The sequence below is a fragment of the Nipponia nippon genome, unplaced genomic scaffold (genome assembly GCF_047370975.1).
Source record: "Nipponia nippon isolate SJK-2023a ecotype South Korea unplaced genomic scaffold, ASM4737097v1 scaffold_3, whole genome shotgun sequence".
Taxonomy (NCBI): Eukaryota; Metazoa; Chordata; class Aves; order Pelecaniformes; family Threskiornithidae; genus Nipponia; species Nipponia nippon.
This window is the reverse complement of record NW_028262347.1, coordinates 121,873,649-121,900,075: the sequence shown is the minus strand read 5'-3', so window position 1 is coordinate 121,900,075 and position 26,427 is coordinate 121,873,649. Positions and strand designations below refer to the sequence as shown.

Sequence of the window (26,427 nt, the reverse complement as noted above, 5' to 3'; positions counted from 1 at the left end):
AAAGCAAGGGTACCTGAGCACACAACACCAGCATCTTCATGGTGGCCACAGTTGTGGACGCCCCAGCCACGGTGGCTGCACTGAAAGAGGGAGGACTCCCTCCCTGTGCAGTGCACATCGTCCAGGTAGATGTTGCCAGTGCCTTGCCCAAAGTAGGCACTTGATGGTGCAGAAACAGCAAAGCCGCATCCCAGCTGCCTGCACACGACCTCGGCATCGCTCAGGTCCCAGCTGTCATCACAGACAGTGCCCCGGCTCCCGTACTGGTAAATCTCCACGCGCCCCTCGCACCGGTTCCTGCCGTTCACCAGGCTCAGGGAGGCACCTTGGAAAGGAGGAGAGAGGGAAAACATGGGAAAACCCTCTGGCACGCAGGCACCTTCTCTCGCCGGGGCATGGGCAATGCTCTGCGAGTTTCAGGCCAGCAGGACTGTCACCCTCTGCTGAGGTAGGCTGTGTGTTTCCCTGGCTCTGCTCGCCCATGGAGAAGACCAGACCCCATCCTGGGAGCCACTACCTGCTCCCGCCAAAGGCATTGCCCAAAAACAGCATGAGAAATTCAGACCCACCTGGAGGAACGGATGCCGTGAAGCTGGCTTCGGTGGTGGCGGTGGCATCTGTTAGGGGAGGAAGAGAAAGAAGGCAGTGAGGACCCTGTGGATGAAGGGGCACGACCAGGTTTTCTTCTCCAGGCACTGGGGCTGTTGGTGCCACGCTGTCACGTGGGCGCTGGAGAGCTTGGGTGGTCTTCCATGGTGGGAGCAACAAAAGCCACAATCTTGGAAGACATCTCCAACACATACCGAGTGGCGGCCAACAAGGGCCACTTTTGGACAGCAGACTGGAATTTAGGAAGGAAAAGCAAGGGTACCTGAGCACACAACACCAGCATCTTCCTGGTGGCCACAGTTGTGGACGCCCCAGCCACGGTGGCTGCACTGAAAGAGGGAGGACTCCCTCCCTGTGCAGTGCACATCGTCCAGGTAGATGTTGCCAGTGCCTTGCCCAAAGTAGGCACTTGATGGTGCAGAAACAGCAAAGCCGCATCCCAGCTGCCTGCACACGACCTCGGCATCGCTCAGGTCCCAGCTGTCATCACAGACAGTGCCCCGGCTCCCGTACTGGTAAATCTCCACGCGCCCCTCGCACCGGTTACTGCCATTCACCAGGCTCAGGGAGGCACCTTGGAAAGGAGGAGAGAGGGAAAACATGGGAAAACCCTCTGGTACGCAGGCACCTTCTCTCGCCGGGGCATGGGCAATGCTCTGCGAGTTTCAGGCCAGCAGGACTGTCACCCTCTGCTGAGGCAGGCTGTGCGTTTCCCTGGCTCTGCTCGCCCATGGAGAAGACCAGACCCCATCCTGGGAGCCACTACCTGCTCCCGCCAAAGGCATTGCCCAAAAACAGCATGAGAAATTCAGACCCACCTGGAGGAACGGATGCCGTGAAGCTGGCTTCGGTGGTGGCGGTGGCATCTGTTAGGGGAGGAAGAGAAAGAAGGCAGTGAGGACCCTGTGGATGAAGGGGCACGACCAGGTTTTCTTCTCCAGGCACTGGGGCTGTTGGTGCCACGCTGTCACGTGGGCGCTGGAGAGCTCGGGGGTCTCAGCAGGCTGGTCTTCCATGGTGGGAGCAACAAAAGCCACAATCTTGGAAGACATCTCCAACACATACCGAGTGGCGGCCAACAAGGGCCACTTTTGGACAGCAGACTGGAATTTAGGAAGGAAAAGCAAGGGTACCTGAGCACACAACACCAGCATCTTCATGGTGGCCACAGTTGTGGACGCCCCAGCCACGGTGGCTGCACTGAAAGAGGGAGGACTCCCTCCCTGTGCAGTGCACATCGTCCAGGTAGATGTTGCCAGTGCCTTGCCCAAAGTAGGCACTTGATGGTGCAGAAACAGCAAAGCCGCATCCCAGCTGCCTGCACACGACCTCGGCATCGCTCAGGTCCCAGCTGTCATCACAGACAGTGCCCCGGCTCCCGTACTGGTAAATCTCCACGCGCCCCTCGCACCGGTTCCTGCCGTTCACCAGGCTCAGGGAGGCACCTTGGAAAGGAGGAGAGAGGGAAAACATGGGAAAACCCTCTGGCACGCAGGCACCTTCTCTCGCCGGGGCATGGGCAATGCTCTGCGAGTTTCAGGCCAGCAGGACTGTCACCCTCTGCTGAGGTAGGCTGTGTGTTTCCCTGGCTCTGCTCGCCCATGGAGAAGACCAGACCCCATCCTGGGAGCCACTACCTGCTCCCGCCAAAGGCATTGCCCAAAAACAGCATGAGAAATTCAGACCCACCTGGAGGAACGGATGCCGTGAAGCTGGCTTCGGTGGTGGCGGTGGCATCTGTTAGGGGAGGAAGAGAAAGAAGGCAGTGAGGACCCTGTGGATGAAGGGGCACGACCAGGTTTTCTTCTCCAGGCACTGGGGCTGTTGGTGCCACGCTGTCACGTGGGCGCTGGAGAGCTTGGGTGGTCTTCCATGGTGGGAGCAACAAAAGCCACAATCTTGGAAGACATCTCCAACACATACCGAGTGGCGGCCAACAAGGGCCACTTTTGGACAGCAGACTGGAATTTAGGAAGGAAAAGCAAGGGTACCTGAGCACACAACACCAGCATCTTCCTGGTGGCCACAGTTGTGGACGCCCCAGCCACGGTGGCTGCACTGAAAGAGGGAGGACTCCCTCCCTGTGCAGTGCACATCGTCCAGGTAGATGTTGCCAGTGCCTTGCCCAAAGTAGGCACTTGATGGTGCAGAAACAGCAAAGCCGCATCCCAGCTGCCTGCACACGACCTCGGCATCGCTCAGGTCCCAGCTGTCATCACAGACAGTGCCCTGGCTCCCGTACTGGTAAATCTCCACGCGCCCCTCGCACCGGTTACTGCCATTCACCAGGCTCAGGGAGGCACCTTGGAAAGGAGGAGAGAGGGAAAACATGGGAAAACCCTCTGGCACGCAGGCACCTTCTCTCGCCGGGGCATGGGCAATGCTCTGCGAGTTTCAGGCCAGCAGGACTGTCACCCTCTGCTGAGGCAGGCTGTGCGTTTCCCTGGCTCTGCTCGCCCATGGAGAAGACCAGACCCCATCCTGGGAGCCACTACCTGCTCCCGCCAAAGGCATTGCCCAAAAACAGCATGAGAAATTCAGACCCACCTGGAGGAACGGATGCCGTGAAGCTGGCTTCGGTGGTGGCGGTGGCATCTGTTAGGGGAGGAAGAGAAAGAAGGCAGTGAGGACCCTGTGGATGAAGGGGCACGACCAGGTTTTCTTCTCCAGGCACTGGGGCTGTTGGTGCCACGCTGTCACGTGGGCGCTGGAGAGCTCGGGGGTCTCAGCAGGCTGGTCTTCCATGGTGGGAGCAACAAAAGCCACAATCTTGGAAGACATCTCCAACACATACCGAGTGGCGGCCAACAAGGGCCACTTTTGGACAGCAGACTGGAATTTAGGAAGGAAAAGCAAGGGTACCTGAGCACACAACACCAGCATCTTCATGGTGGCCACAGTTGTGGACGCCCCAGCCACGGTGGCTGCACTGAAAGAGGGAGGACTCCCTCCCTGTGCAGTGCACATCGTCCAGGTAGATGTTGCCAGTGCCTTGCCCAAAGTAGGCACTTGATGGTGCAGAAACAGCAAAGCCGCATCCCAGCTGCCTGCACACGACCTCGGCATCGCTCAGGTCCCAGCTGTCATCACAGACAGTGCCCCGGCTCCCGTACTGGTAAATCTCCACGCGCCCCTCGCACCGGTTCCTGCCGTTCACCAGGCTCAGGGAGGCACCTTGGAAAGGAGGAGAGAGGGAAAACATGGGAAAACCCTCTGGCACGCAGGCACCTTCTCTCGCCGGGGCATGGGCAATGCTCTGCGAGTTTCAGGCCAGCAGGACTGTCACCCTCTGCTGAGGTAGGCTGTGTGTTTCCCTGGCTCTGCTCGCCCATGGAGAAGACCAGACCCCATCCTGGGAGCCACTACCTGCTCCCGCCAAAGGCATTGCCCAAAAACAGCATGAGAAATTCAGACCCACCTGGAGGAACGGATGCCGTGAAGCTGGCTTCGGTGGTGGCGGTGGCATCTGTTAGGGGAGGAAGAGAAAGAAGGCAGTGAGGACCCTGTGGATGAAGGGGCACGACCAGGTTTTCTTCTCCAGGCACTGGGGCTGTTGGTGCCACGCTGTCACGTGGGCGCTGGAGAGCTTGGGTGGTCTTCCATGGTGGGAGCAACAAAAGCCACAATCTTGGAAGACATCTCCAACACATACCGAGTGGCGGCCAACAAGGGCCACTTTTGGACAGCAGACTGGAATTTAGGAAGGAAAAGCAAGGGTACCTGAGCACACAACACCAGCATCTTCCTGGTGGCCACAGTTGTGGACGCCCCAGCCACGGTGGCTGCACTGAAAGAGGGAGGACTCCCTCCCTGTGCAGTGCACATCGTCCAGGTAGATGTTGCCAGTGCCTTGCCCAAAGTAGGCACTTGATGGTGCAGAAACAGCAAAGCCGCATCCCAGCTGCCTGCACACGACCTCGGCATCGCTCAGGTCCCAGCTGTCATCACAGACAGTGCCCCGGCTCCCGTACTGGTAAATCTCCACGCGCCCCTCGCACCGGTTACTGCCATTCACCAGGCTCAGGGAGGCACCTTGGAAAGGAGGAGAGAGGGAAAACATGGGAAAACCCTCTGGTACGCAGGCACCTTCTCTCGCCGGGGCATGGGCAATGCTCTGCGAGTTTCAGGCCAGCAGGACTGTCACCCTCTGCTGAGGCAGGCTGTGCGTTTCCCTGGCTCTGCTCGCCCATGGAGAAGACCAGACCCCATCCTGGGAGCCACTACCTGCTCCCGCCAAAGGCATTGCCCAAAAACAGCATGAGAAATTCAGACCCACCTGGAGGAACGGATGCCGTGAAGCTGGCTTCGGTGGTGGCGGTGGCATCTGTTAGGGGAGGAAGAGAAAGAAGGCAGTGAGGACCCTGTGGATGAAGGGGCACGACCAGGTTTTCTTCTCCAGGCACTGGGGCTGTTGGTGCCACGCTGTCACGTGGGCGCTGGAGAGCTTGGGTGGTCTTCCATGGTGGGAGCAACAAAAGCCACAATCTTGGAAGACATCTCCAACACATACCGAGTGGCGGCCAACAAGGGCCACTTTTGGACAGCAGACTGGAATTTAGGAAGGAAAAGCAAGGGTACCTGAGCACACAACACCAGCATCTTCCTGGTGGCCACAGTTGTGGATGCCCCAGCCACGGTGGCTGCACTGAAAGAGGGAGGACTCCCTCCCTGTGCAGTGCACATCGTCCAGGTAGATGTTGCCAGTGCCTTGCCCAAAGTAGGCACTTGATGGTGCAGAAACAGCAAAGCCGCATCCCAGCTGCCTGCACACGACCTCGGCATCGCTCAGGTCCCAGCTGTCATCACAGACAGTGCCCCGGCTCCCGTACTGGTAAATCTCCACGCGCCCCTCGCACCGGTTACTGCCATTCACCAGGCTCAGGGAGGCACCTTGGAAAGGAGGAGAGAGGGAAAACATGGGAAAACCCTCTGGCACGCAGGCACCTTCTCTCGCCGGGGCATTGGCAATGCTCTGCGAGTTTCAGGCCAGCAGGACTGTCACCCTCTGCTGAGGCAGGCTGTGCGTTTCCCTGGCTCTGCTCGCCCATGGAGAAGACCAGACCCCATCCTGGGAGCCACTACCTGCTCCCGCCAAAGGCATTGCCCAAAAACAGCATGAGAAATTCAGACCCACCTGGAGGAACGGATGCCGTGAAGCTGGCTTCGGTGGTGGCGGTGGCATCTGTTAGGGGAGGAAGAGAAAGAAGGCAGTGAGGACCCTGTGGATGAAGGGGCACGACCAGGTTTTCTTCTCCAGGCACTGGGGCTGTTGGTGCCACGCTGTCACGTGGGCGCTGGAGAGCTTGGGTGGTCTTCCATGGTGGGAGCAACAAAAGCCACAATCTTGGAAGACATCTCCAACACATACCGAGTGGCGGCCAACAAGGGCCACTTTTGGACAGCAGACTGGAATTTAGGAAGGAAAAGCAAGGGTACCTGAGCACACAACACCAGCATCTTCCTGGTGGCCACAGTTGTGGACGCCCCAGCCACGGTGGCTGCACTGAAAGAGGGAGGACTCCCTCCCTGTGCAGTGCACATCGTCCAGGTAGATGTTGCCAGTGCCTTGCCCAAAGTAGGCACTTGATGGTGCAGAAACAGCAAAGCCGCATCCCAGCTGCCTGCACACGACCTCAGCATCGCTCAGGTCCCAGCTGTCATCACAGACAGTGCCCCGGCTCCCGTACTGGTAAATCTCCACGCGCCCCTCGCACCGGTTCCTGCCGTTCACCAGGCTCAGGGAGGCACCTTGGAAAGGAGGAGAGAGGGAAAACATGGGAAAACCCTCTGGCACGCAGGCACCTTCTCTCGCCGGGGCATGGGCAATGCTCTGCGAGTTTCAGGCCAGCAGGACTGTCACCCTCTGCTGAGGTAGGCTGTGTGTTTCCCTGGCTCTGCTCGCCCATGGAGAAGACCAGACCCCATCCTGGGAGCCACTACCTGCTCCCGCCAAAGGCATTGCCCAAAAACAGCATGAGAAATTCAGACCCACCTGGAGGAACGGATGCCGTGAAGCTGGCTTCGGTGGTGGCGGTGGCATCTGTTAGGGGAGGAAGAGAAAGAAGGCAGTGAGGACCCTGTGGATGAAGGGGCACGACCAGGTTTTCTTCTCCAGGCACTGGGGCTGTTGGTGCCACGCTGTCACGTGGGCGCTGGAGAGCTTGGGTGGTCTTCCATGGTGGGAGCAACAAAAGCCACAATCTTGGAAGACATCTCCAACACATACCGAGTGGCGGCCAACAAGGGCCACTTTTGGACAGCAGACTGGAATTTAGGAAGGAAAAGCAAGGGTACCTGAGCACACAACACCAGCATCTTCCTGGTGGCCACAGTTGTGGACGCCCCAGCCACGGTGGCTGCACTGAAAGAGGGAGGACTCCCTCCCTGTGCAGTGCACATCGTCCAGGTAGATGTTGCCAGTGCCTTGCCCAAAGTAGGCACTTGATGGTGCAGAAACAGCAAAGCCGCATCCCAGCTGCCTGCACACGACCTCGGCATCGCTCAGGTCCCAGCTGTCATCACAGACAGTGCCCCGGCTCCCGTACTGGTAAATCTCCACGCGCCCCTCGCACCGGTTACTGCCATTCACCAGGCTCAGGGAGGCACCTTGGAAAGGAGGAGAGAGGGAAAACATGGGAAAACCCTCTGGTACGCAGGCACCTTCTCTCGCCGGGGCATGGGCAATGCTCTGCGAGTTTCAGGCCAGCAGGACTGTCACCCTCTGCTGAGGCAGGCTGTGCGTTTCCCTGGCTCTGCTCGCCCATGGAGAAGACCAGACCCCATCCTGGGAGCCACTACCTGCTCCCGCCAAAGGCATTGCCCAAAAACAGCATGAGAAATTCAGACCCACCTGGAGGAACGGATGCCGTGAAGCTGGCTTCGGTGGTGGCGGTGGCATCTGTTAGGGGAGGAAGAGAAAGAAGGCAGTGAGGACCCTGTGGATGAAGGGGCACGACCAGGTTTTCTTCTCCAGGCACTGGGGCTGTTGGTGCCACGCTGTCACGTGGGCGCTGGAGAGCTTGGGTGGTCTTCCATGGTGGGAGCAACAAAAGCCACAATCTTGGAAGACATCTCCAACACATACCGAGTGGCGGCCAACAAGGGCCACTTTTGGACAGCAGACTGGAATTTAGGAAGGAAAAGCAAGGGTACCTGAGCACACAACACCAGCATCTTCCTGGTGGCCACAGTTGTGGACGCCCCAGCCACGGTGGCTGCACTGAAAGAGGGAGGACTCCCTCCCTGTGCAGTGCACATCGTCCAGGTAGATGTTGCCAGTGCCTTGCCCAAAGTAGGCACTTGATGGTGCAGAAACAGCAAAGCCGCATCCCAGCTGCCTGCACACGACCTCGGCATCGCTCAGGTCCCAGCTGTCATCACAGACAGTGCCCCGGCTCCCGTACTGGTAAATCTCCACGCGCCCCTCGCACCGGTTACTGCCATTCACCAGGCTCAGGGAGGCACCTTGGAAAGGAGGAGAGAGGGAAAACATGGGAAAACCCTCTGGTACGCAGGCACCTTCTCTCGCCGGGGCATGGGCAATGCTCTGCGAGTTTCAGGCCAGCAGGACTGTCACCCTCTGCTGAGGCAGGCTGTGCGTTTCCCTGGCTCTGCTCGCCCATGGAGAAGACCAGACCCCATCCTGGGAGCCACTACCTGCTCCCGCCAAAGGCATTGCCCAAAAACAGCATGAGAAATTCAGACCCACCTGGAGGAACGGATGCCGTGAAGCTGGCTTCGGTGGTGGCGGTGGCATCTGTTAGGGGAGGAAGAGAAAGAAGGCAGTGAGGACCCTGTGGATGAAGGGGCACGACCAGGTTTTCTTCTCCAGGCACTGGGGCTGTTGGTGCCACGCTGTCACGTGGGCGCTGGAGAGCTTGGGTGGTCTTCCATGGTGGGAGCAACAAAAGCCACAATCTTGGAAGACATCTCCAACACATACCGAGTGGCGGCCAACAAGGGCCACTTTTGGACAGCAGACTGGAATTTAGGAAGGAAAAGCAAGGGTACCTGAGCACACAACACCAGCATCTTCCTGGTGGCCACAGTTGTGGACGCCCCAGCCACGGTGGCTGCACTGAAAGAGGGAGGACTCCCTCCCTGTGCAGTGCACATCGTCCAGGTAGATGTTGCCAGTGCCTTGCCCAAAGTAGGCACTTGATGGTGCAGAAACAGCAAAGCCGCATCCCAGCTGCCTGCACACGACCTCGGCATCGCTCAGGTCCCAGCTGTCATCACAGACAGTGCCCCGGCTCCCGTACTGGTAAATCTCCACGCGCCCCTCGCACCGGTTACTGCCATTCACCAGGCTCAGGGAGGCACCTTGGAAAGGAGGAGAGAGGGAAAACATGGGAAAACCCTCTGGTACGCAGGCACCTTCTCTCGCCGGGGCATGGGCAATGCTCTGCGAGTTTCAGGCCAGCAGGACTGTCACCCTCTGCTGAGGCAGGCTGTGCGTTTCCCTGGCTCTGCTCGCCCATGGAGAAGACCAGACCCCATCCTGGGAGCCACTACCTGCTCCCGCCAAAGGCATTGCCCAAAAACAGCATGAGAAATTCAGACCCACCTGGAGGAACGGATGCCGTGAAGCTGGCTTCGGTGGTGGCGGTGGCATCTGTTAGGGGAGGAAGAGAAAGAAGGCAGTGAGGACCCTGTGGATGAAGGGGCACGACCAGGTTTTCTTCTCCAGGCACTGGGGCTGTTGGTGCCACGCTGTCACGTGGGCGCTGGAGAGCTTGGGTGGTCTTCCATGGTGGGAGCAACAAAAGCCACAATCTTGGAAGACATCTCCAACACATACCGAGTGGCGGCCAACAAGGGCCACTTTTGGACAGCAGACTGGAATTTAGGAAGGAAAAGCAAGGGTACCTGAGCACACAACACCAGCATCTTCATGGTGGCCACAGTTGTGGACGCCCCAGCCACGGTGGCTGCACTGAAAGAGGGAGGACTCCCTCCCTGTGCAGTGCACATCGTCCAGGTAGATGTTGCCAGTGCCTTGCCCAAAGTAGGCACTTGATGGTGCAGAAACAGCAAAGCCGCATCCCAGCTGCCTGCACACGACCTCGGCATCGCTCAGGTCCCAGCTGTCATCACAGACAGTGCCCCGGCTCCCGTACTGGTAAATCTCCACGCGCCCCTCGCACCGGTTCCTGCCGTTCACCAGGCTCAGGGAGGCACCTTGGAAAGGAGGAGAGAGGGAAAACATGGGAAAACCCTCTGGCACGCAGGCACCTTCTCTCGCCGGGGCATGGGCAATGCTCTGCGAGTTTCAGGCCAGCAGGACTGTCACCCTCTGCTGAGGTAGGCTGTGTGTTTCCCTGGCTCTGCTCGCCCATGGAGAAGACCAGACCCCATCCTGGGAGCCACTACCTGCTCCCGCCAAAGGCATTGCCCAAAAACAGCATGAGAAATTCAGACCCACCTGGAGGAACGGATGCCGTGAAGCTGGCTTCGGTGGTGGCGGTGGCATCTGTTAGGGGAGGAAGAGAAAGAAGGCAGTGAGGACCCTGTGGATGAAGGGGCACGACCAGGTTTTCTTCTCCAGGCACTGGGGCTGTTGGTGCCACGCTGTCACGTGGGCGCTGGAGAGCTTGGGTGGTCTTCCATGGTGGGAGCAACAAAAGCCACAATCTTGGAAGACATCTCCAACACATACCGAGTGGCGGCCAACAAGGGCCACTTTTGGACAGCAGACTGGAATTTAGGAAGGAAAAGCAAGGGTACCTGAGCACACAACACCAGCATCTTCCTGGTGGCCACAGTTGTGGACGCCCCAGCCACGGTGGCTGCACTGAAAGAGGGAGGACTCCCTCCCTGTGCAGTGCACATCGTCCAGGTAGATGTTGCCAGTGCCTTGCCCAAAGTAGGCACTTGATGGTGCAGAAACAGCAAAGCCGCATCCCAGCTGCCTGCACACGACCTCGGCATCGCTCAGGTCCCAGCTGTCATCACAGACAGTGCCCCGGCTCCCGTACTGGTAAATCTCCACGCGCCCCTCGCACCGGTTACTGCCATTCACCAGGCTCAGGGAGGCACCTTGGAAAGGAGGAGAGAGGGAAAACATGGGAAAACCCTCTGGCACGCAGGCACCTTCTCTCGCCGGGGCATGGGCAATGCTCTGCGAGTTTCAGGCCAGCAGGACTGTCACCCTCTGCTGAGGCAGGCTGTGCGTTTCCCTGGCTCTGCTCGCCCATGGAGAAGACCAGACCCCATCCTGGGAGCCACTACCTGCTCCCGCCAAAGGCATTGCCCAAAAACAGCATGAGAAATTCAGACCCACCTGGAGGAACGGATGCCGTGAAGCTGGCTTCGGTGGTGGCGGTGGCATCTGTTAGGGGAGGAAGAGAAAGAAGGCAGTGAGGACCCTGTGGATGAAGGGGCACGACCAGGTTTTCTTCTCCAGGCACTGGGGCTGTTGGTGCCACGCTGTCACGTGGGCGCTGGAGAGCTTGGGTGGTCTTCCATGGTGGGAGCAACAAAAGCCACAATCTTGGAAGACATCTCCAACACATACCGAGTGGCGGCCAACAAGGGCCACTTTTGGACAGCAGACTGGAATTTAGGAAGGAAAAGCAAGGGTACCTGAGCACACAACACCAGCATCTTCCTGGTGGCCACAGTTGTGGACGCCCCAGCCACGGTGGCTGCACTGAAAGAGGGAGGACTCCCTCCCTGTGCAGTGCACATCGTCCAGGTAGATGTTGCCAGTGCCTTGCCCAAAGTAGGCACTTGATGGTGCAGAAACAGCAAAGCCGCATCCCAGCTGCCTGCACACGACCTCGGCATCGCTCAGGTCCCAGCTGTCATCACAGACAGTGCCCCGGCTCCCGTACTGGTAAATCTCCACGCGCCCCTCGCACCGGTTACTGCCATTCACCAGGCTCAGGGAGGCACCTTGGAAAGGAGGAGAGAGGGAAAACATGGGAAAACCCTCTGGCACGCAGGCACCTTCTCTCGCCGGGGCATTGGCAATGCTCTGCGAGTTTCAGGCCAGCAGGACTGTCACCCTCTGCTGAGGCAGGCTGTGCGTTTCCCTGGCTCTGCTCGCCCATGGAGAAGACCAGACCCCATCCTGGGAGCCACTACCTGCTCCCGCCAAAGGCATTGCCCAAAAACAGCATGAGAAATTCAGACCCACCTGGAGGAACGGATGCCGTGAAGCTGGCTTCGGTGGTGGCGGTGGCATCTGTTAGGGGAGGAAGAGAAAGAAGGCAGTGAGGACCCTGTGGATGAAGGGGCACGACCAGGTTTTCTTCTCCAGGCACTGGGGCTGTTGGTGCCACGCTGTCACGTGGGCGCTGGAGAGCTCGGGGGTCTCAGCAGGCTGGTCTTCCATGGTGGGAGCAACAAAAGCCACAGTCTTGGAAGACATCTCCAACACATACCGAGTGGCGGCCAACAAGGGCCACTTTTGGACAGCAGACTGGAATTTAGGAAGGAAAAGCAAGGGTACCTGAGCACACAACACCAGCATCTTCATGGTGGCCACAGTTGTGGACACCCCAGCCACGGTGGCTGCACTGAAAGAGGGAGGACTCCCTCCCTGTGCAGTGCACATCGTCCAGGTAGATGTTGCCAGTGCCTTCTCCAAAGTAGGCACTTGATGGTGCAGAAACAGCAAAGCCGCATCCCAGCTGCCTGCACACGACCTCGGCATCGCTCAGGTCCCAGCTGTCATCACAGACAGTGCCCTGGCTCCCGTACTGGTAAATCTCCACGCGCCCCTCGCACTGGTTCCTGCCATTCACCAGGCTCAGGGAGGCACTTTGGAAAGGAGGAGAGAGGGAAAACCCTCTGGCACGCAGGCACCTTCTCTCGCCGGGGCATGGGCAATGCTCTGCGAGTTTCAGGCCAGCAGGACTGTCACCCTCTGCTGAGGCAGGCTGTGCGTTTCCCTGGCTCTGCTCGCCCATGGAGAAGACCAGACCCCATCCTGGGAGCCACTACCTGCTCCCGCCAAAGGCATTGCCCAAAAACAGCATGAGAAATTCAGACCCACCTGGAGGAACGGATGCCGTGAAGCTGGCTTCGGTGGTGGCGGTGGCATCTGTTAGGGGAGGAAGAGAAAGAAGGCAGTGAGGACCCTGTGGATGAAGGGGCACGACCAGGTTTTCTTCTCCAGGCACTGGGGCTGTTGGTGCCACGCTGTCACGTGGGCGCTGGAGAGCTTGGGTGGTCTTCCATGGTGGGAGCAACAAAAGCCACAATCTTGGAAGACATCTCCAACACATACCGAGTGGCGGCCAACAAGGGCCACTTTTGGACAGCAGACTGGAATTTAGGAAGGAAAAGCAAGGGTACCTGAGCACACAACACCAGCATCTTCCTGGTGGCCACAGTTGTGGACGCCCCAGCCACGGTGGCTGCACTGAAAGAGGGAGGACTCCCTCCCTGTGCAGTGCACATCGTCCAGGTAGATGTTGCCAGTGCCTTCTCCAAAGTAGGCACTTGATGGTGCAGAAACAGCAAAGCCGCATCCCAGCTGCCTGCACACGACCTCGGCATCGCTCAGGTCCCAGCTGTCATCACAGACAGTGCCCTGGCTCCCGTACTGGTAAATCTCCACGCGCCCCTCGCACTGGTTCCTGCCATTCACCAGGCTCAGGGAGGCACTTTGGAAAGGAGGAGAGAGGGAAAACCCTCTGGCACGCAGGCACCTTCTCTCGCCGGGGCATGGGCAATGCTCTGCGAGTTTCAGGCCAGCAGGACTGTCACCCTCTGCTGAGGTAGGCTGTGTGTTTCCCTGGCTCTGCTCGCCCATGGAGAAGACCAGACCCCATCCTGGGAGCCACTACCTGCTCCCGCCAAAGGCATTGCCCAAAAACAGCATGAGAAATTCAGACCCACCTGGAGGAACGGATGCCGTGAAGCTGGCTTCGGTGGTGGTGGTGGCATCTGTTAGGGGAGGAAGAGAAAGAAGGCAGTGAGGACCCTGTGGATGAAGGGGCACGACCAGGTTTTCTTCTCCAGGCACTGGGGCTGTTGGTGCCACGCTGTCACGTGGGCACTGGAGAGCTCGGGGGTCTCAGCAACCAGTATCACAATCTTATAACACGTCTCCAAAACTTTGTCTCTTCAGGGAAACAAGTGTTAATTTCTTGGTTTCCCAGAGAGGTGGTAGATGTCCTATCCCAGGAAACATTCAGGGTTAGTTTGGAGAGGTCTCTGAGCCATCTTCTATTTGAATATATCTCTGGTCATTTCAGGAGGGTTTAACTAGATGACCTTTAAAAGTCCCTTCCAACCCAAACCATTCTAGGATCCTATGATTCTGTGGTTTGTGATTCTTGTCGTAAATGGTTGCTTTTAGTGAATGACTAGATTGGACAGTGCAAGTGATATAAACAAATTCAGATGAAGTATATTTTCCCTAGAGAGATGCGTCTTCTGGTATGTTGTACAATTCACCTTGGAGCTTTGGTCTCTGCAGGTTTGCGTGCCACATGGCCTATAGCCCCAAGGGCATGACTGGCAGAGCAGTGACCTGCTTTTATCTTAATAAAACTATGAAGATTATCTTTCCCAGATCCATAAATTTTATTTGAGGCAACTGTTTTACGAATGAAAAACAAAACAATGGTGAGGAACTTGTTTCTAAGGAGACATACTCGTTCCACATGGTGACTAGTACAACAGCAGACTGAGACTCACAGCTTTGGACAAGATAGACAACAGAGGTGTGGTGGAGATTTGTTGAAAAAGGAGTTTTAAGCAAAGGGTGTGGTGCATATTTTGCCCACTGATATGCATCCACTGAGGATATAGAGGTATCCCTTCCTCTAGGACACATTAGTAGTCACTTTTAAAAACTTTTTTATTCATCTGCTAAGGATAAAACTTTGCTATTAATATTTGCCATACTCCCCTGTCTTACCACTTTTAGGATTATGAAAGTCAAGGGACAGAACCTATGTATTGTATGCATGCATAAGTGTGACAGTAATAAATTTGGCTATGGAAAAATATATGTAAATACATATATATTGGGGGGGAACAAGTTGACCTGACTGTCAGAAATGGTCTTTTGCATTTTTTTTCCTCTTTGCTTTGGTGACATACATATTGTTCTTTGCTGTGTGATTTGCCAGATAAATGCAAGACTATTATTTCCAGCACTAGGTCAAGTCAGCTGTGACTTTGTGTAGCCACAGCAAGTCTTGAAAAGCTCCAAGCATGGCGATTCCCCAGCCTCTGCAGTAGACCTAAGTAGAACGTATGTGTAATGTTTAAACATTTAATTAAAGTTTAAGGCAGCTCCCTTCTGTCAAACTCAATTTAATGTGGCTAATATATTCAAAAGACAGAGGGGAGGGCAGTGCCGCACCATAAGGTCAATCTGCGTGAGAGAACATCTCACAAAGCATCATACAAGCATTGCAGTGTATTGTGCTCTTGTATGGTAAAACTGTGGCACAAGGTCTCTGGGAAATGAGAGGTAATTAGTAGTGCATATTCCACAAGGGCTTGGTAGCCTCCCAAAATTATCTTTTCAATTAATAAAAGACTGTAAACAGAGACAACGGAGGGCAAATCTACCATATAGCAAACTGATACTTCATACATGCATGTTTAGGTTAGTATTCTGTCAGACTAAACAGAATAGTTTGGATTTTTGACTAATATTTGAATTTTCTGTGGTAATTCTTAGTGTGTATTTGCTAGCAATAGTCGACAGAAGATGCTGGGAGCTAAATAAACGAAGCATTGCACAGACTTATTGTCATCATAATAAAAATAAACAGTCAAAGTTTACAGAAAGATGTGACTGCGTGGGAGTAACGTAGAATATTTGTGGTACTTCCTTAAATCTGAGCTTCTAATTTGAAATACCCACTGTATTTTTCATTGTTGAACACATGATGCTTATCTGCAATTGGTTTTTTTTTTTGTAAACTTAAATGTGTATTGAAAAACATGTAAAACGAGTATAAAGAAAACTTGCATAAGGCATTCATTTCATATCTAATAGGAAAAATTTATTCGTGATTTTAACATAAAAATAAAGTTTAGCCATGGTTCATGGTCTGATTCAGAATTTTAGAAGTGTTGTGTATTTCTCAAGCCTCTTTTATTTTGAGTAGCATACACAAAATAGGGCATCCTTCTGCATCCTATCTCCATCTCCCAGCTCAGGGGCCTGAATGCCCTGAGGATGACCAGTCTGACTATTAAAGACTGAGGCAAAGAAAACATTAAGTACCTCAGCCTTCTTCTCCTCCTTTGTGACAATGTTTCCTTCTGCATCCAACAAAGGATGGAGATTCTCCCTGGCCTTCCTTTTGTCGCTGATGTATTTGTAAAAACATTTTTTGTTATCCTTCACTGCAGTGGCCAGTTTAAGTTCTAGCTGGGCCTTTGCCTTCCTAATTTTCTCTCTGCATAACCTCACAACATCCTTGTAGTCCTCCTGAGTCACCTGCCCCTTCTTCCAAAGGTGGTAGGCTCTCCTTTTTTTTCCCTGAGTTCCAGCCAAAGCTCCCTGTTCAGCCAGGCCGGTCTTCTCCCCCGCCTGCTTGTCTTTCGGCACATGGGTACGGCCTGCTCCTGCGCCTCTGAGATTTCCTCCTTGAATAACATCCAGCCTTCCTGGACCCCTTTGCCCTTCAGGATTGCCTCCCAAGGGACTCTGTTAACCAGACTCCTCAACAATCCAAAGTCTGCCTTTCTAAAGTCCAGGGTAGTGGTTTTGCTCACCCCCCTCCTTACTTCTCCAAGAATTGAAAACTCTATCATTTCATGGTTGCTGAGCCCAAGACAGCCTCCGACCACCCCATCACCCACCAGGCCCTCTCTGTTCGTGAACAGCAGGTCCAGCGGGGCACCTCCCCTGGTTGGCTCACTTACCAGCTGCGTCAGGAAGTTATCCTCCACTCCAGGAACCTCTGAGACTGTTTCCTCTCTGCTGTGTTGTATTTCCAGCAGATATCTAGTAAGTTGAAGTCTCCCACGAGAACAAGGGCTAGAGACTGTGAGACTTCAGCCAGCTGCCTGTAGAATACTTCATCTGTTTCTTCATCTTGGTTGGGTGGTCTGTAACAGACTCCCACCAGGATATCTGCCTTGTTAGCCTTTCCCCTGATCTTTACCCATAAGCACTCAACCTTATCATTACCTTCGTTGAGCTCTATACAATGAAAACACTCTCCGACGTATAGAGCTATCCCACCACCTCTCCTTCCTTGCCTGTCCCTTCTAAAGAGCTTGTAGCCCTCCATTGCACCACTCCAGTTGTGCGAGTCATCCCACCATGTTTCCGTGATGGCGACTACATGGCCAGTTTGGCTCAGTTTTTGTTTCTCTGTTTTCTATTGTTATAATTCAAGCACTTTGTACTGTCTTTTTGAAAGCAGTGGGCAAAATATGCAACACACACTATATCCTTCATATGACTGGGGATATGACGGATATTGTTTCCTTATTTATACCTGCAAAGAACAGCGAAACAGACAGGTGTCCCAGTCAGAAGAAATTCCTAGCAGGAGCATAACACTTCAGATCTCTTCTCTGAAAGATGAGTGATTAATTATGCCTTTTTTTTCACCTTGATCTTACAAGTGCTTGTGCCTGAATTAAAGCAGGGAAGTCACTATGCCAAGGCAAAGCCAGAGGCTGGCAGGCATGATACAACTCAAGAGGTGTTTGCTGGGAATAGCAAATCCAAGAATTCATCCCTGTAAAATATTGATAGTATTCAGAAAGTCCTCAGTGATGCTAAATATTGGTTTCTAAGAAAACCCAACACTCTTCTGATTTGCATGTGTAAATGCGCAGACTGGATTGTTACAGTCTCCAGGTTTTTCTTCCACATGCATGAAAGTCTCAAAGGTGCAACTGTGAGCAAAATGCACACCTCTGGGACTTCGTGATACTGTACAGGATAGCAACTGTGTCGTACTATTGTGCTTCCATTGAATTATATAGAGTTAAATAAGTATTGGGTGGTTCCATGTGCATCGGCAAGGTTGAATTTGAAGTCTTTTAAAGCAAATATGCATTGCAGCCAAAGAAATTATATTCCCTCTTAATTCCATACTGAAACCCACAGATTTATAGGGACAAAGTCTTTCAGTAGTATTTTCATGGTAGTACTTTTTAATTATTTGGTTTAAACTATGCTACAAGACACTACTGCAAAACAGTGAGAGCAATATTAATTTCATTACAATAAATTTTTACTTCAACATGAATAATAGTTAATCACAACATCAATTGCTTCATATTTTTAATAAGACCACATGATGCTATCTAATTTCAGTCTGTCCTCTAATCTTTGCACAAAGTTGATGGTACTAGCACGTGAGTTACATGTATGGAACCAGTGTAGAGGAGTAAGACATCCCCTTTTTCCTACCTTTTTTGGAAGAATGTTCTTTAAAGATTTTAAGTGTTTTACCTGTGGTGGCAGCCAGGAATGCTGTATTTAAGAGGAATAACCACAGCAGGTTCTTGTTGACACCCATCTTGTCAAGGAATGCCAATAAAGCAGAGCATCAGAATTTATACTCTGCACCTGTAAAAGGGTGAGGCTCCCAAGGTCAGTCTGACCCATCTTATGTCTGATTTCTTATGCAATATTTTTATGACTACCTGATCTTTACCGAATGATCATATATCAGTGGTAAAGTTTCAATTTCCCAGATAATTTTTGCTACCGCCCTTATTATAAATTATCTGTATGCACTGTATGTGCAGGCCCAGCGTTACCTTTGGAACCAGACTGGTGAATCTGCGTATTTCTTTGCCCACACCATCCCAATTTTATTTATTTACTGCTTGTAACAAATTAATTAAGCAGACTGTAACGTGTTGCAAGGTGAGGCAGCAAATTCACAGCAGGTTTTCTGATAAATCCTTCAGCAGAGAGCCCTGGTCTCATAAATGTTCATATTTCTGATGGTTTCAACTTGAAATTACAGGCTTGTTTCCCTGCTGCTTGTACACAAACAGCACATCATAAATGGGATTATGTCAGGTATCAAAAGTAAATTAATGCCAGCTACTTGTAACATACCCTAAGTGGACCTCATCTGGGGACCTCTGTTGAGCTTGCTCTGCTTTACCAATGTCTTCCCTCAATCTACTGCTGTGCTCCTTAGCTGAATTTGCCAACAAGACTTCCTTCAATCCTTTGAATCACAAAGTTTATAAAAAGGGAAAGCAGTATGGGTTGAAGTAAAATCAAAAGTCCTGTTGAAATGGTTTCCTCGGTTTGTCTATGTGAAGTCTTAATGGAGTTATAGATTGCTTAGGGTACAACAGCCCACATTTCTGTCCTGCTAGTCTGTTTGCTGGAGTCACTGTATTGCACTTCTACTGTTTCTCCTCATCTAATGAGGAGAAATACAGGCCAGCTAAAAACAGGCCAATTGTTGGTCTAATATTCTATTCATTATGCTTCATCCAGGCTGTACCTATCTGTTTGTTTGTTTTGGCTATGATATAAACGGCAACCAAACCGCAATAGTTGACATAACTCATGATTCCTGCTGGTATATTCCAACCTTCCTCCTGCAGAAAAGCACAGGCTGGGTCTAGAGAGAAAGGAAATAGAGAGTTCTCTTTCTGCAAATGTTCACAGCACTAGAATAGAGGAAGGAAAGACAAAAGGCAAGAGTCCAGAAACAGAATCAGAAGCTGTCAAAGCAGTCGCTGAGAAGAGCAAACAAACTGGAGGACAATGGTAAATACAACTGATTGTAGTCGTATGTTAATAAAGAAATGTAAGCCTGAACATTGCTATTCACAGCTCTACTGTTCCTGACTTCCTGACAAAAGCAAAAACAATACCATGTGCTCAGTGGAGTGATCACACACTGTCATTGGGAAGGGGCTATGGGGTCATAATCCTGCCTCTAAATTCTTGAAAAATAAGACCTTTGTACAGACCAAGGAGCCCAAACAGCTGGAAAGCAGTTTTGAAGAAAAGGACCTGGGGGTCCTGGTGAACGGATTGACCATGAGCCAACAATGTGCCCTTGCAGCAAAGATGGCCAGTGGCATCCTGGTGCTGCATTCAGAGGAGCGTGGCAGCAGGTCAAGGGAGGTGATCCTCCCCCTCTACTCAGCACTTGTGAGACACACCTGGGATGCAGGTTCCAGTTCTGGGCTCCCCAGTACAAGAGAGACATGGACACACTGGAGCAAGTTTAGGAAAAGGCCTCTAAGGTGATTAAGGGACTAGAGCATCTCTCATATGAGGAGAGGCCCAGAGAAGAAAAGGCTCAGGAGGATCTCATCAATGTGTACAAATACCTGATGGGATGCAGTAAAAACGGAGCCAGACTCTTCTCAGTGGTGCCTAGTGGCAGGATGAGAAGCAATGGGCATAAATTGAAGTACAGTAAATTCCATCTAAACATAAGGAAAGAGAATTTCACTGTGAGGGAGGTCAAGCAGTGGAATAGGTTGCCCAGCAAGGTTATAGATTCCTCCCTTCTTCAAGATATTCAAAACCGGCTGGACACAGTGCTGCTTTCTCTGACCCTGCTTTGAGCAAGGGGATGGACTAGATGATCTCCAGAACATCCAGCCTGAGCTGGTTTCCGACACCATGAATAGAAAATTTACGGATGACATTAAGGAGATTCAAGAACAGAGGAGGACTAAATGCACTGTGGTTAAATTTATGCACAACATTTAAATCTGCTAGCATGGTTCTTTAACACAAACATGGCTGTCAGAGTTCTTGCCAGACCAATGCCAGCTTCCTGGTGCATTTCTGACACTTCCAGTAAATGTTCTTTGAGTTATAAGAGGACCTGTGTCATCAGGTTTGATAACAGGCACCTTTGATTTGCAGCTGCTAAAGACCCAGTGTCCTCTGTACTAAATACGCCTCTCCTTTCTATTGTACATACCGACATCAGAGCAGCAGGAAGTTTGTTGCACAATAAAGTACCATAAAAAAACCTGTAAATAACCTGATGTATGAGGCTGCATTTGTGATAGCATATCAGCAATCCATTGCTGTTCTCACATCAGTAAGAAATGGAAACTGTTGCCTCAGCACATATCACTGAGACAGAACACAAGGGATCGAATTTGTCTTACTGTAATAAATAAGATGTCAGACACATTAAACCTAAAGAAGTTTGTCTAAGAAAATCAGCCTCAGTTAACTCATGATATCTGCTATCAGAGGTCAGCTGTTTGCTGGAACAAGTGTTTGCTGGAACAAGTGCCGCCTGAACATGAGCCAGCAGTGTGCTCAGGTGGCCAAGAGGGCCAATGGCATCCTGGCTTGTATCAGGAATAGTGTGGCCAGCAGGACCAGGGAGGTGAGAGTGCCCCTGTACTTGGCACTGGTGAGGCCACACCTCGAGTACTGTGTTCAGTTTTGGGCCCCTCACTCCAAGAAGGACATGGAGGTGCTGGAGCGTGTCCAGAGGAGGGCAACAAAGCTGGTGAAGGGTCTGGAGCACAAGTCCTATGAGGAGTGGCTGAGGGAGCTGGGGTTGTTTAGTTTGGAGAAGAGGAGGCTGAGGGGAGACCTTATTGCTCTCTACAAATGCCTGAAAGGAGGTTGTAGCCAGGTGGGGGTCGGTCTCTTCTCCCAAGTAACAAGTGGTAGGATGAGAGGAAACGGCCTTAAGCTGTGCCAGGGGAAGTTTAGGTTGGATATTAGGAAAAACTTCTTCACCAAAAGGGCTGTCAGGCACTGGACCAGGCTGCCCAGGGAAGTGATTGAGTCCCCATCCCTGGAGATATTTAAAAGACGGGTACACGTGGTGCTTGAGGACATGGTTTAACAGTGGACTTGGCAGTGCTGGGTTAACGGTTGGACTTGATGATCTTAAGGGTCTTTTCCAACCTTAACGATTCTATGATTCTATGATTCACTAAATTATACTGTTACACATGGATTAAAGAAATAAGTTATCTTTTCTATGCAATTTCATTAAAAAAATGCAGGTCCAAACTACCAAAGGTTGGAATTTTCAAACACAGTTGTCATTTTTAGTGGCACTTAAAGATGTTAAATACTACAGAAAGCTCTGCCATCTCCCTGATCAATCATTTTCTTTCAGTTTGAGAAAGGAAAAATTAAAAGATTTTACTTATTATAGCACTCTGTGTTCTAGATCCACAGACTGTTTTTCTGCCATGTGCTTCTTGCAGGAGGGAGCTCGAACATTGAGTCTTCACATTGATCCTTTGTATCTGGCCAGGAATGCTCTGCAGGACTTAAGTTCTTAGATATGTTCCCATTCATTTCATGTTGTACACAGATGGGTAATACCCCATCAGGAGAGCACCAGGTACTTCTCAGACTTTTACTGTTAGCCTGCTTTGCTCTGTCCCTACAACAGGAGAAAGTTCATAGAATCATAGAATGGTTTGGGTTGGAAGGGACCTTAAAGATCATCTGGTTCCAACTCTTCTGCCATAGGCAGGGGCACCTTCCACTAGACCAGGTTGCTCAAAGCCCCATCCAGCCTGGCCTTGAACACTTCCAGGGAGGAGGCATCCAAAATGTCTCTGGGCAACCTCTTCCAGTGCCTCACCGCCCTCATAGTGAAGAATTTCTTCCCTATATCTAATCTAAATCTACCCTCTTTCAGTTTAAAGCCATTACCTCTTGTGCTATCCCTATGTGCCCTTGCAAAAAGTCCCTCTCCAACTTTCTTGTAGGCCCCCTTCAGGTACTGGAGGTCTCCCCAGAGCCTTCTCTTCTCTAGGCTGAACAACCCCAACTCTCTCAGCCTGTCCTCATAGGAGAGGTGCTCCAGCCCTCTGATCATCTTCATGGCCCTTCTCTGGACTCGTTCCAACAGGTCCATGTCCTTCTTATGTTGGAGGCCCTGAGGCTGGACACAGTGCTCCAGGTGGGGTCTCATGAGAGCAGAGTAGAGGGGGAGAATCACCTCCCTTGACCTGCTGGCCATGTTTCTTTTGATGCAGCCCAGGGTATGGTTGACTTTCTGGTCTGAGAGTGCACATTGCTGGTCATGTTGAGCTTCTCATCAACCAACACCCCCAAGTGCTTCTCCTCAGGGCTGCTCTCAATCCATTCTCTGCCCAGCCTGCATTTGTGCTTGGGATTGCCATGACCCATGTGCAGGACCTTGCGCTTGGCCTTATTGAACTTCATGAGGTTCGCACGGGCCCACCTCTCCAGCCTGTCAAGGTCCCTCTGGATGGCATCCCTTCCCTCCAGCTTGTTGACTGCACCACACAGCCTGGTGTTGTTGGCAAACTTGCTGAGGGTGCACTCAATCCCACTGTCCATGTCGCCGACAAAGATGTTAAACAGCGCCAGTCCCGATACTGACCCAGCACTTCACCGTCACTCCCTGGGGCAGGGACAGGTGGCAGACCTGCTCTCTCATTGTCCACTCCCCCATTTGATTTACATTCTTCTGTAGATCTCTAGTCTGCTCATCTCTAATTTCTGTGCACTGCTTAACTTGTACCTCCCACGTTGGGCCTGGCAGTGTCCAGTAAGATTGCAAGACCTCTGGCAAAGGCAGGATAAAGCATGGAAGAGATGGCTGGCAACACCTAGCCAATGGCTGAGAAGAATTTCACAGTGCTTATAGTTAATTGCTGGTACATAATTCATACATTTTTGGACATTCATGTTCTGTGAGCTTCTCTGCACCATCTGACAGTTTCGAGGAACTTCCTACATTTGCAGACCCTGGACAGCCAGGGTCCAACAGAGATGATGTGGGAACACGTAGCACAGCTGCCTTCCAGTGATATGCCTGGGATGTGGGACGTACAAGTAGTCTTCAAGGACGCAAGCCAACCTGCAAGTCACTCTCCCATTGTATGACCAGACCTGCACTTCTCTTATGACCTGTACATTTTGATGACATCATGAATGAAGGTCTTCAACAGTCAGAACAGCCTACACTTGAAGGGTTTCTGGAAAAGAAAGTGAGTACAACCTCAGTGAATGCTTCTTATGGGCCATATCTGCCATATCCTGTCTTACACTACCCTGCAGATGTAATCTTTTGTACTGCTTTATATCTGATCCTCAAGCCTGGCTTTTGCCTCCCAGACTCTTTTTATACTCCTCTATTCAAACCATCCTTAGTTCTTTGAAACATTTTTAGTTGAGTGATTTTTAGTCTTCAAGTAATGCCAGTTTCCTTTCTAAGCTTTACTGAGATAAAATAGACCACATGTGGGGGAGCCGGAGGCAGCTTCTACTGAAAGAGAAGGTGTGAACCTAGGCAACTTGGCTCCAGAACTTCCAGCTCTCTTCAGCATTACCATCTGTTCACCTTCATTCCCTGACTATGTCTTCAAACCAGAAGAAGGACCAGCAGGAAGGAAATGATGCTGCTGGTTGCCAAAGGGAATGGCTCAAGGAAAGTCATTGCTTCATGTGCAAAAATACCTAGACGCATGAAAAGCCCCATGCACTCAAAACAGAAAGAGTCAGTCAGAGATGTTGTGCTGCAGGTGTGTGGTAGGTGATTTCCATATAAACCCAAGGAAAGTATATAGAGAAGTAATACGCATTTCTTTCTATGTGAAAGATTATTTCAATATAAGACCCCGAAGTCAGTCATTTAGCAGTTTCATGGTGATTACTGTCAGCACCAATCCACTTATAATGTGTTGCTCTAACTTTTATGCTACTTTACAGCTGATACAAATCAATAAACAGCAAAGTCCTCCTACAGAAAGCTAAAAGTGACCTGTATATCCCATTTTGTCTAAATGCTTTTCACCATGCCAGCTCCTTTTAAGAATGTGTTTCTGTGTCTGGTTTTAGCTAGTCTCCATATTTTTCCCATTGTTCTCACAATTTGACAACAATAGCATATTTCTCAAGCCTTTTAATGACCCTGTAAGCTTTGAAAACGTATTTGAAGTTAATTCTCTGGCCACAGTATTATATTTTTATCAAGGACTTTGTTCATCCTGTATACCTGCCAGAACTTGTCACCATCCAAAAAATTATCTTAAAGCAACTTTTCTTCTGGTTAAACATAGAAATGCAAAGAAAAAGCTGAACTAAGCTACTTTAAAATTAATACATTTTATTTACTTGGACTGTTATTGGATAAAAAAAAGTGTCGCTAAATTTTTGATATGTATGGTGTTTAAGGAAATTCAAAAGCTAATAGAGTAAGAATTCCTTTTTGTGATGTAACTGTGGTACTGGATACCAGTCCCATGTCTCATCATGTTTGTGTTTCAAGTATGCGTATGTGCAGAGAAACACCTGTGGTTCTAAGGGAGAGAAAAAACATATTAAAGTTACTTAAAGCTTTTAATCTTAAAGAAGCCAACCAAACTAAAGATCTTGATTCCCAAAGATGTTAGTCTACAGCATTAGCCAGTGCTGGTTTTGATGATTTCCCCACTGAGCCCAGCTCATGCAAGGTCTTCCCAAAGATTCCCAAACTGGTAGCCTGAACAGCAGATGTCTACATTGCGCTGCTCAGTCCTGTGTCTCTTTCAGTCAATGAAGATGAAGTCAATTTTACACATATATTGCGGTATTAGGTATTGCACTATACATTGACATTTAGCTGGGAGCCAGGGTATGTTGTTAAAATGAAATATGAGAATGAGCAACAAAACTTTGCAAATGTTTAACTAAGCTATGTGCATAACTGTTTTGCTATGAATAGTCTCCCAAAATCTTTGGAAATTATCGAGGTAGTTAAACATTTGCCTTAACCTCTGCAAGATCCGGCCTCCAATACATTTCTCAAAATCCATTCTGAAGATATTTGCTGAAATGCTCAGTGCTCAACTGATGCACTCAGTTCACAAATTTCACAACAAGCGTATTGAGGGCAACATACCTCAACCTCCACATTGGAAAACTCCCAAAGGCCAAACTAGACTGTGCTATGCCTTTCTACACAGCCTGGCACAACTGGGGCACAACCATACCAACACCAAGCAGCAGGTTTTGTTCTTTAGCATGAAGAGAAAAGACAGCAATGCTCTCGGGAGGTCTGAGCAAGAGATGAGGTCTCCAGGCTGTGCTTGCCATTACATAAATAACAGCTAAGTGTTAGTATAAAGAAGAAAGCCTAGAAGTTGTCCATAGCATAATGCATGGGCAGGCACTGGTGATATTAACTGACCACCCAAGTCCTCACAGCCTGCTGAAAAGGCTAGGCAAGGCTTAGCTGCCTAACCCAGTCACTTCAGACCTCACAAACATATCTTTGTTAGATAAGAGGAATTTTGTATTGGTCTATTTGTCTAAAGAAAACAAGGAAAAAAAAAGGGGGGAAAGGTGATGGAGATGCCTTAAAGTGATGTGATATGAAATATCTTCTTATGGCTTCTGCTGACATTCAGTTTTATTAGATTGATTGTAAGCTCAACAAATATGATCCAAGAACAGTGTGGATCTATAAAAATATTTAAAATACTCTCAAAAGATTCTGCATTGTGTTTGCAAGTTATCTAAGAATCTTATACATCTCATCCCTGTATGACCTATATTATTTTCCCGAGGATTTCACTGTGCTGCAACTGCCTTTGGCTTTGGCATTCCCTGGTTCACATGAATACAATAATACAATGAATCTACTCTGTCTTATCATAAAGATGAATGAGTCATCTCTTTAAGAAGAAAAAGACAATAGCCATTGACATGTTCCATTGTGCCCTTTGTAGCTGCCACCCTACAGTGTAGGAAGATTGGTGTAGTTTTGAACCAAGAACCTGAGCTAAGAGTAGTAATAATGTAGGCCTTTACTGAACTGACAAAAAGCTTTGAAAGAGAAATAAATACTGACACAAGCCTTTTCAAATGAGAATTAGCAGAGCACTTAAGGAAAGAATGATTTAAAAAAGAAAATATAAGAGTAGATGTTAGTTATTAACAAT

General features: G+C 50.8%; 2 protein-coding genes across 2 annotated transcripts in view; both read right to left on the bottom strand.

Annotated features, from left to right (window-relative positions):
* LOC104022115 (scavenger receptor cysteine-rich domain-containing protein DMBT1) overlaps nucleotides 1-10,858 on the bottom strand; it is a 78,836-nt gene extending 67,978 nt beyond the window's left edge. Inside the window, 16 exon segments of the mRNA XM_087766051.1 lie at nucleotides 14-364; nucleotides 872-1,183; nucleotides 1,743-2,054; nucleotides 2,529-2,912; nucleotides 3,400-3,840; nucleotides 4,181-4,195; nucleotides 4,330-4,641; nucleotides 5,188-5,499; nucleotides 6,046-6,357; nucleotides 6,832-7,274; nucleotides 7,335-7,359; nucleotides 7,762-8,073; nucleotides 8,620-8,931; nucleotides 9,478-9,789; nucleotides 10,336-10,647; nucleotides 10,840-10,858. Of these exon segments, the coding sequence (XP_087622177.1) occupies nucleotides 14-364; nucleotides 872-1,183; nucleotides 1,743-2,054; nucleotides 2,529-2,912; nucleotides 3,400-3,840; nucleotides 4,181-4,195; nucleotides 4,330-4,641; nucleotides 5,188-5,499; nucleotides 6,046-6,357; nucleotides 6,832-7,274; nucleotides 7,335-7,359; nucleotides 7,762-8,073; nucleotides 8,620-8,931; nucleotides 9,478-9,789; nucleotides 10,336-10,647; nucleotides 10,840-10,858 (4,486 nt within the window).
* Nucleotides 10,859-11,170: 312 nt separating this feature from the next.
* On the bottom strand, nucleotides 11,171-13,372 carry LOC148054882 (scavenger receptor cysteine-rich domain-containing protein DMBT1-like). The gene is given in 4 exon segments (XM_087766050.1): nucleotides 11,171-11,505; nucleotides 11,774-11,834; nucleotides 12,036-12,403; nucleotides 12,913-13,372. Coding segments are annotated over 4 exon segments (1,224 nt in total).
* Nucleotides 13,373-26,427: the final 13,055 nt, after the last annotated feature.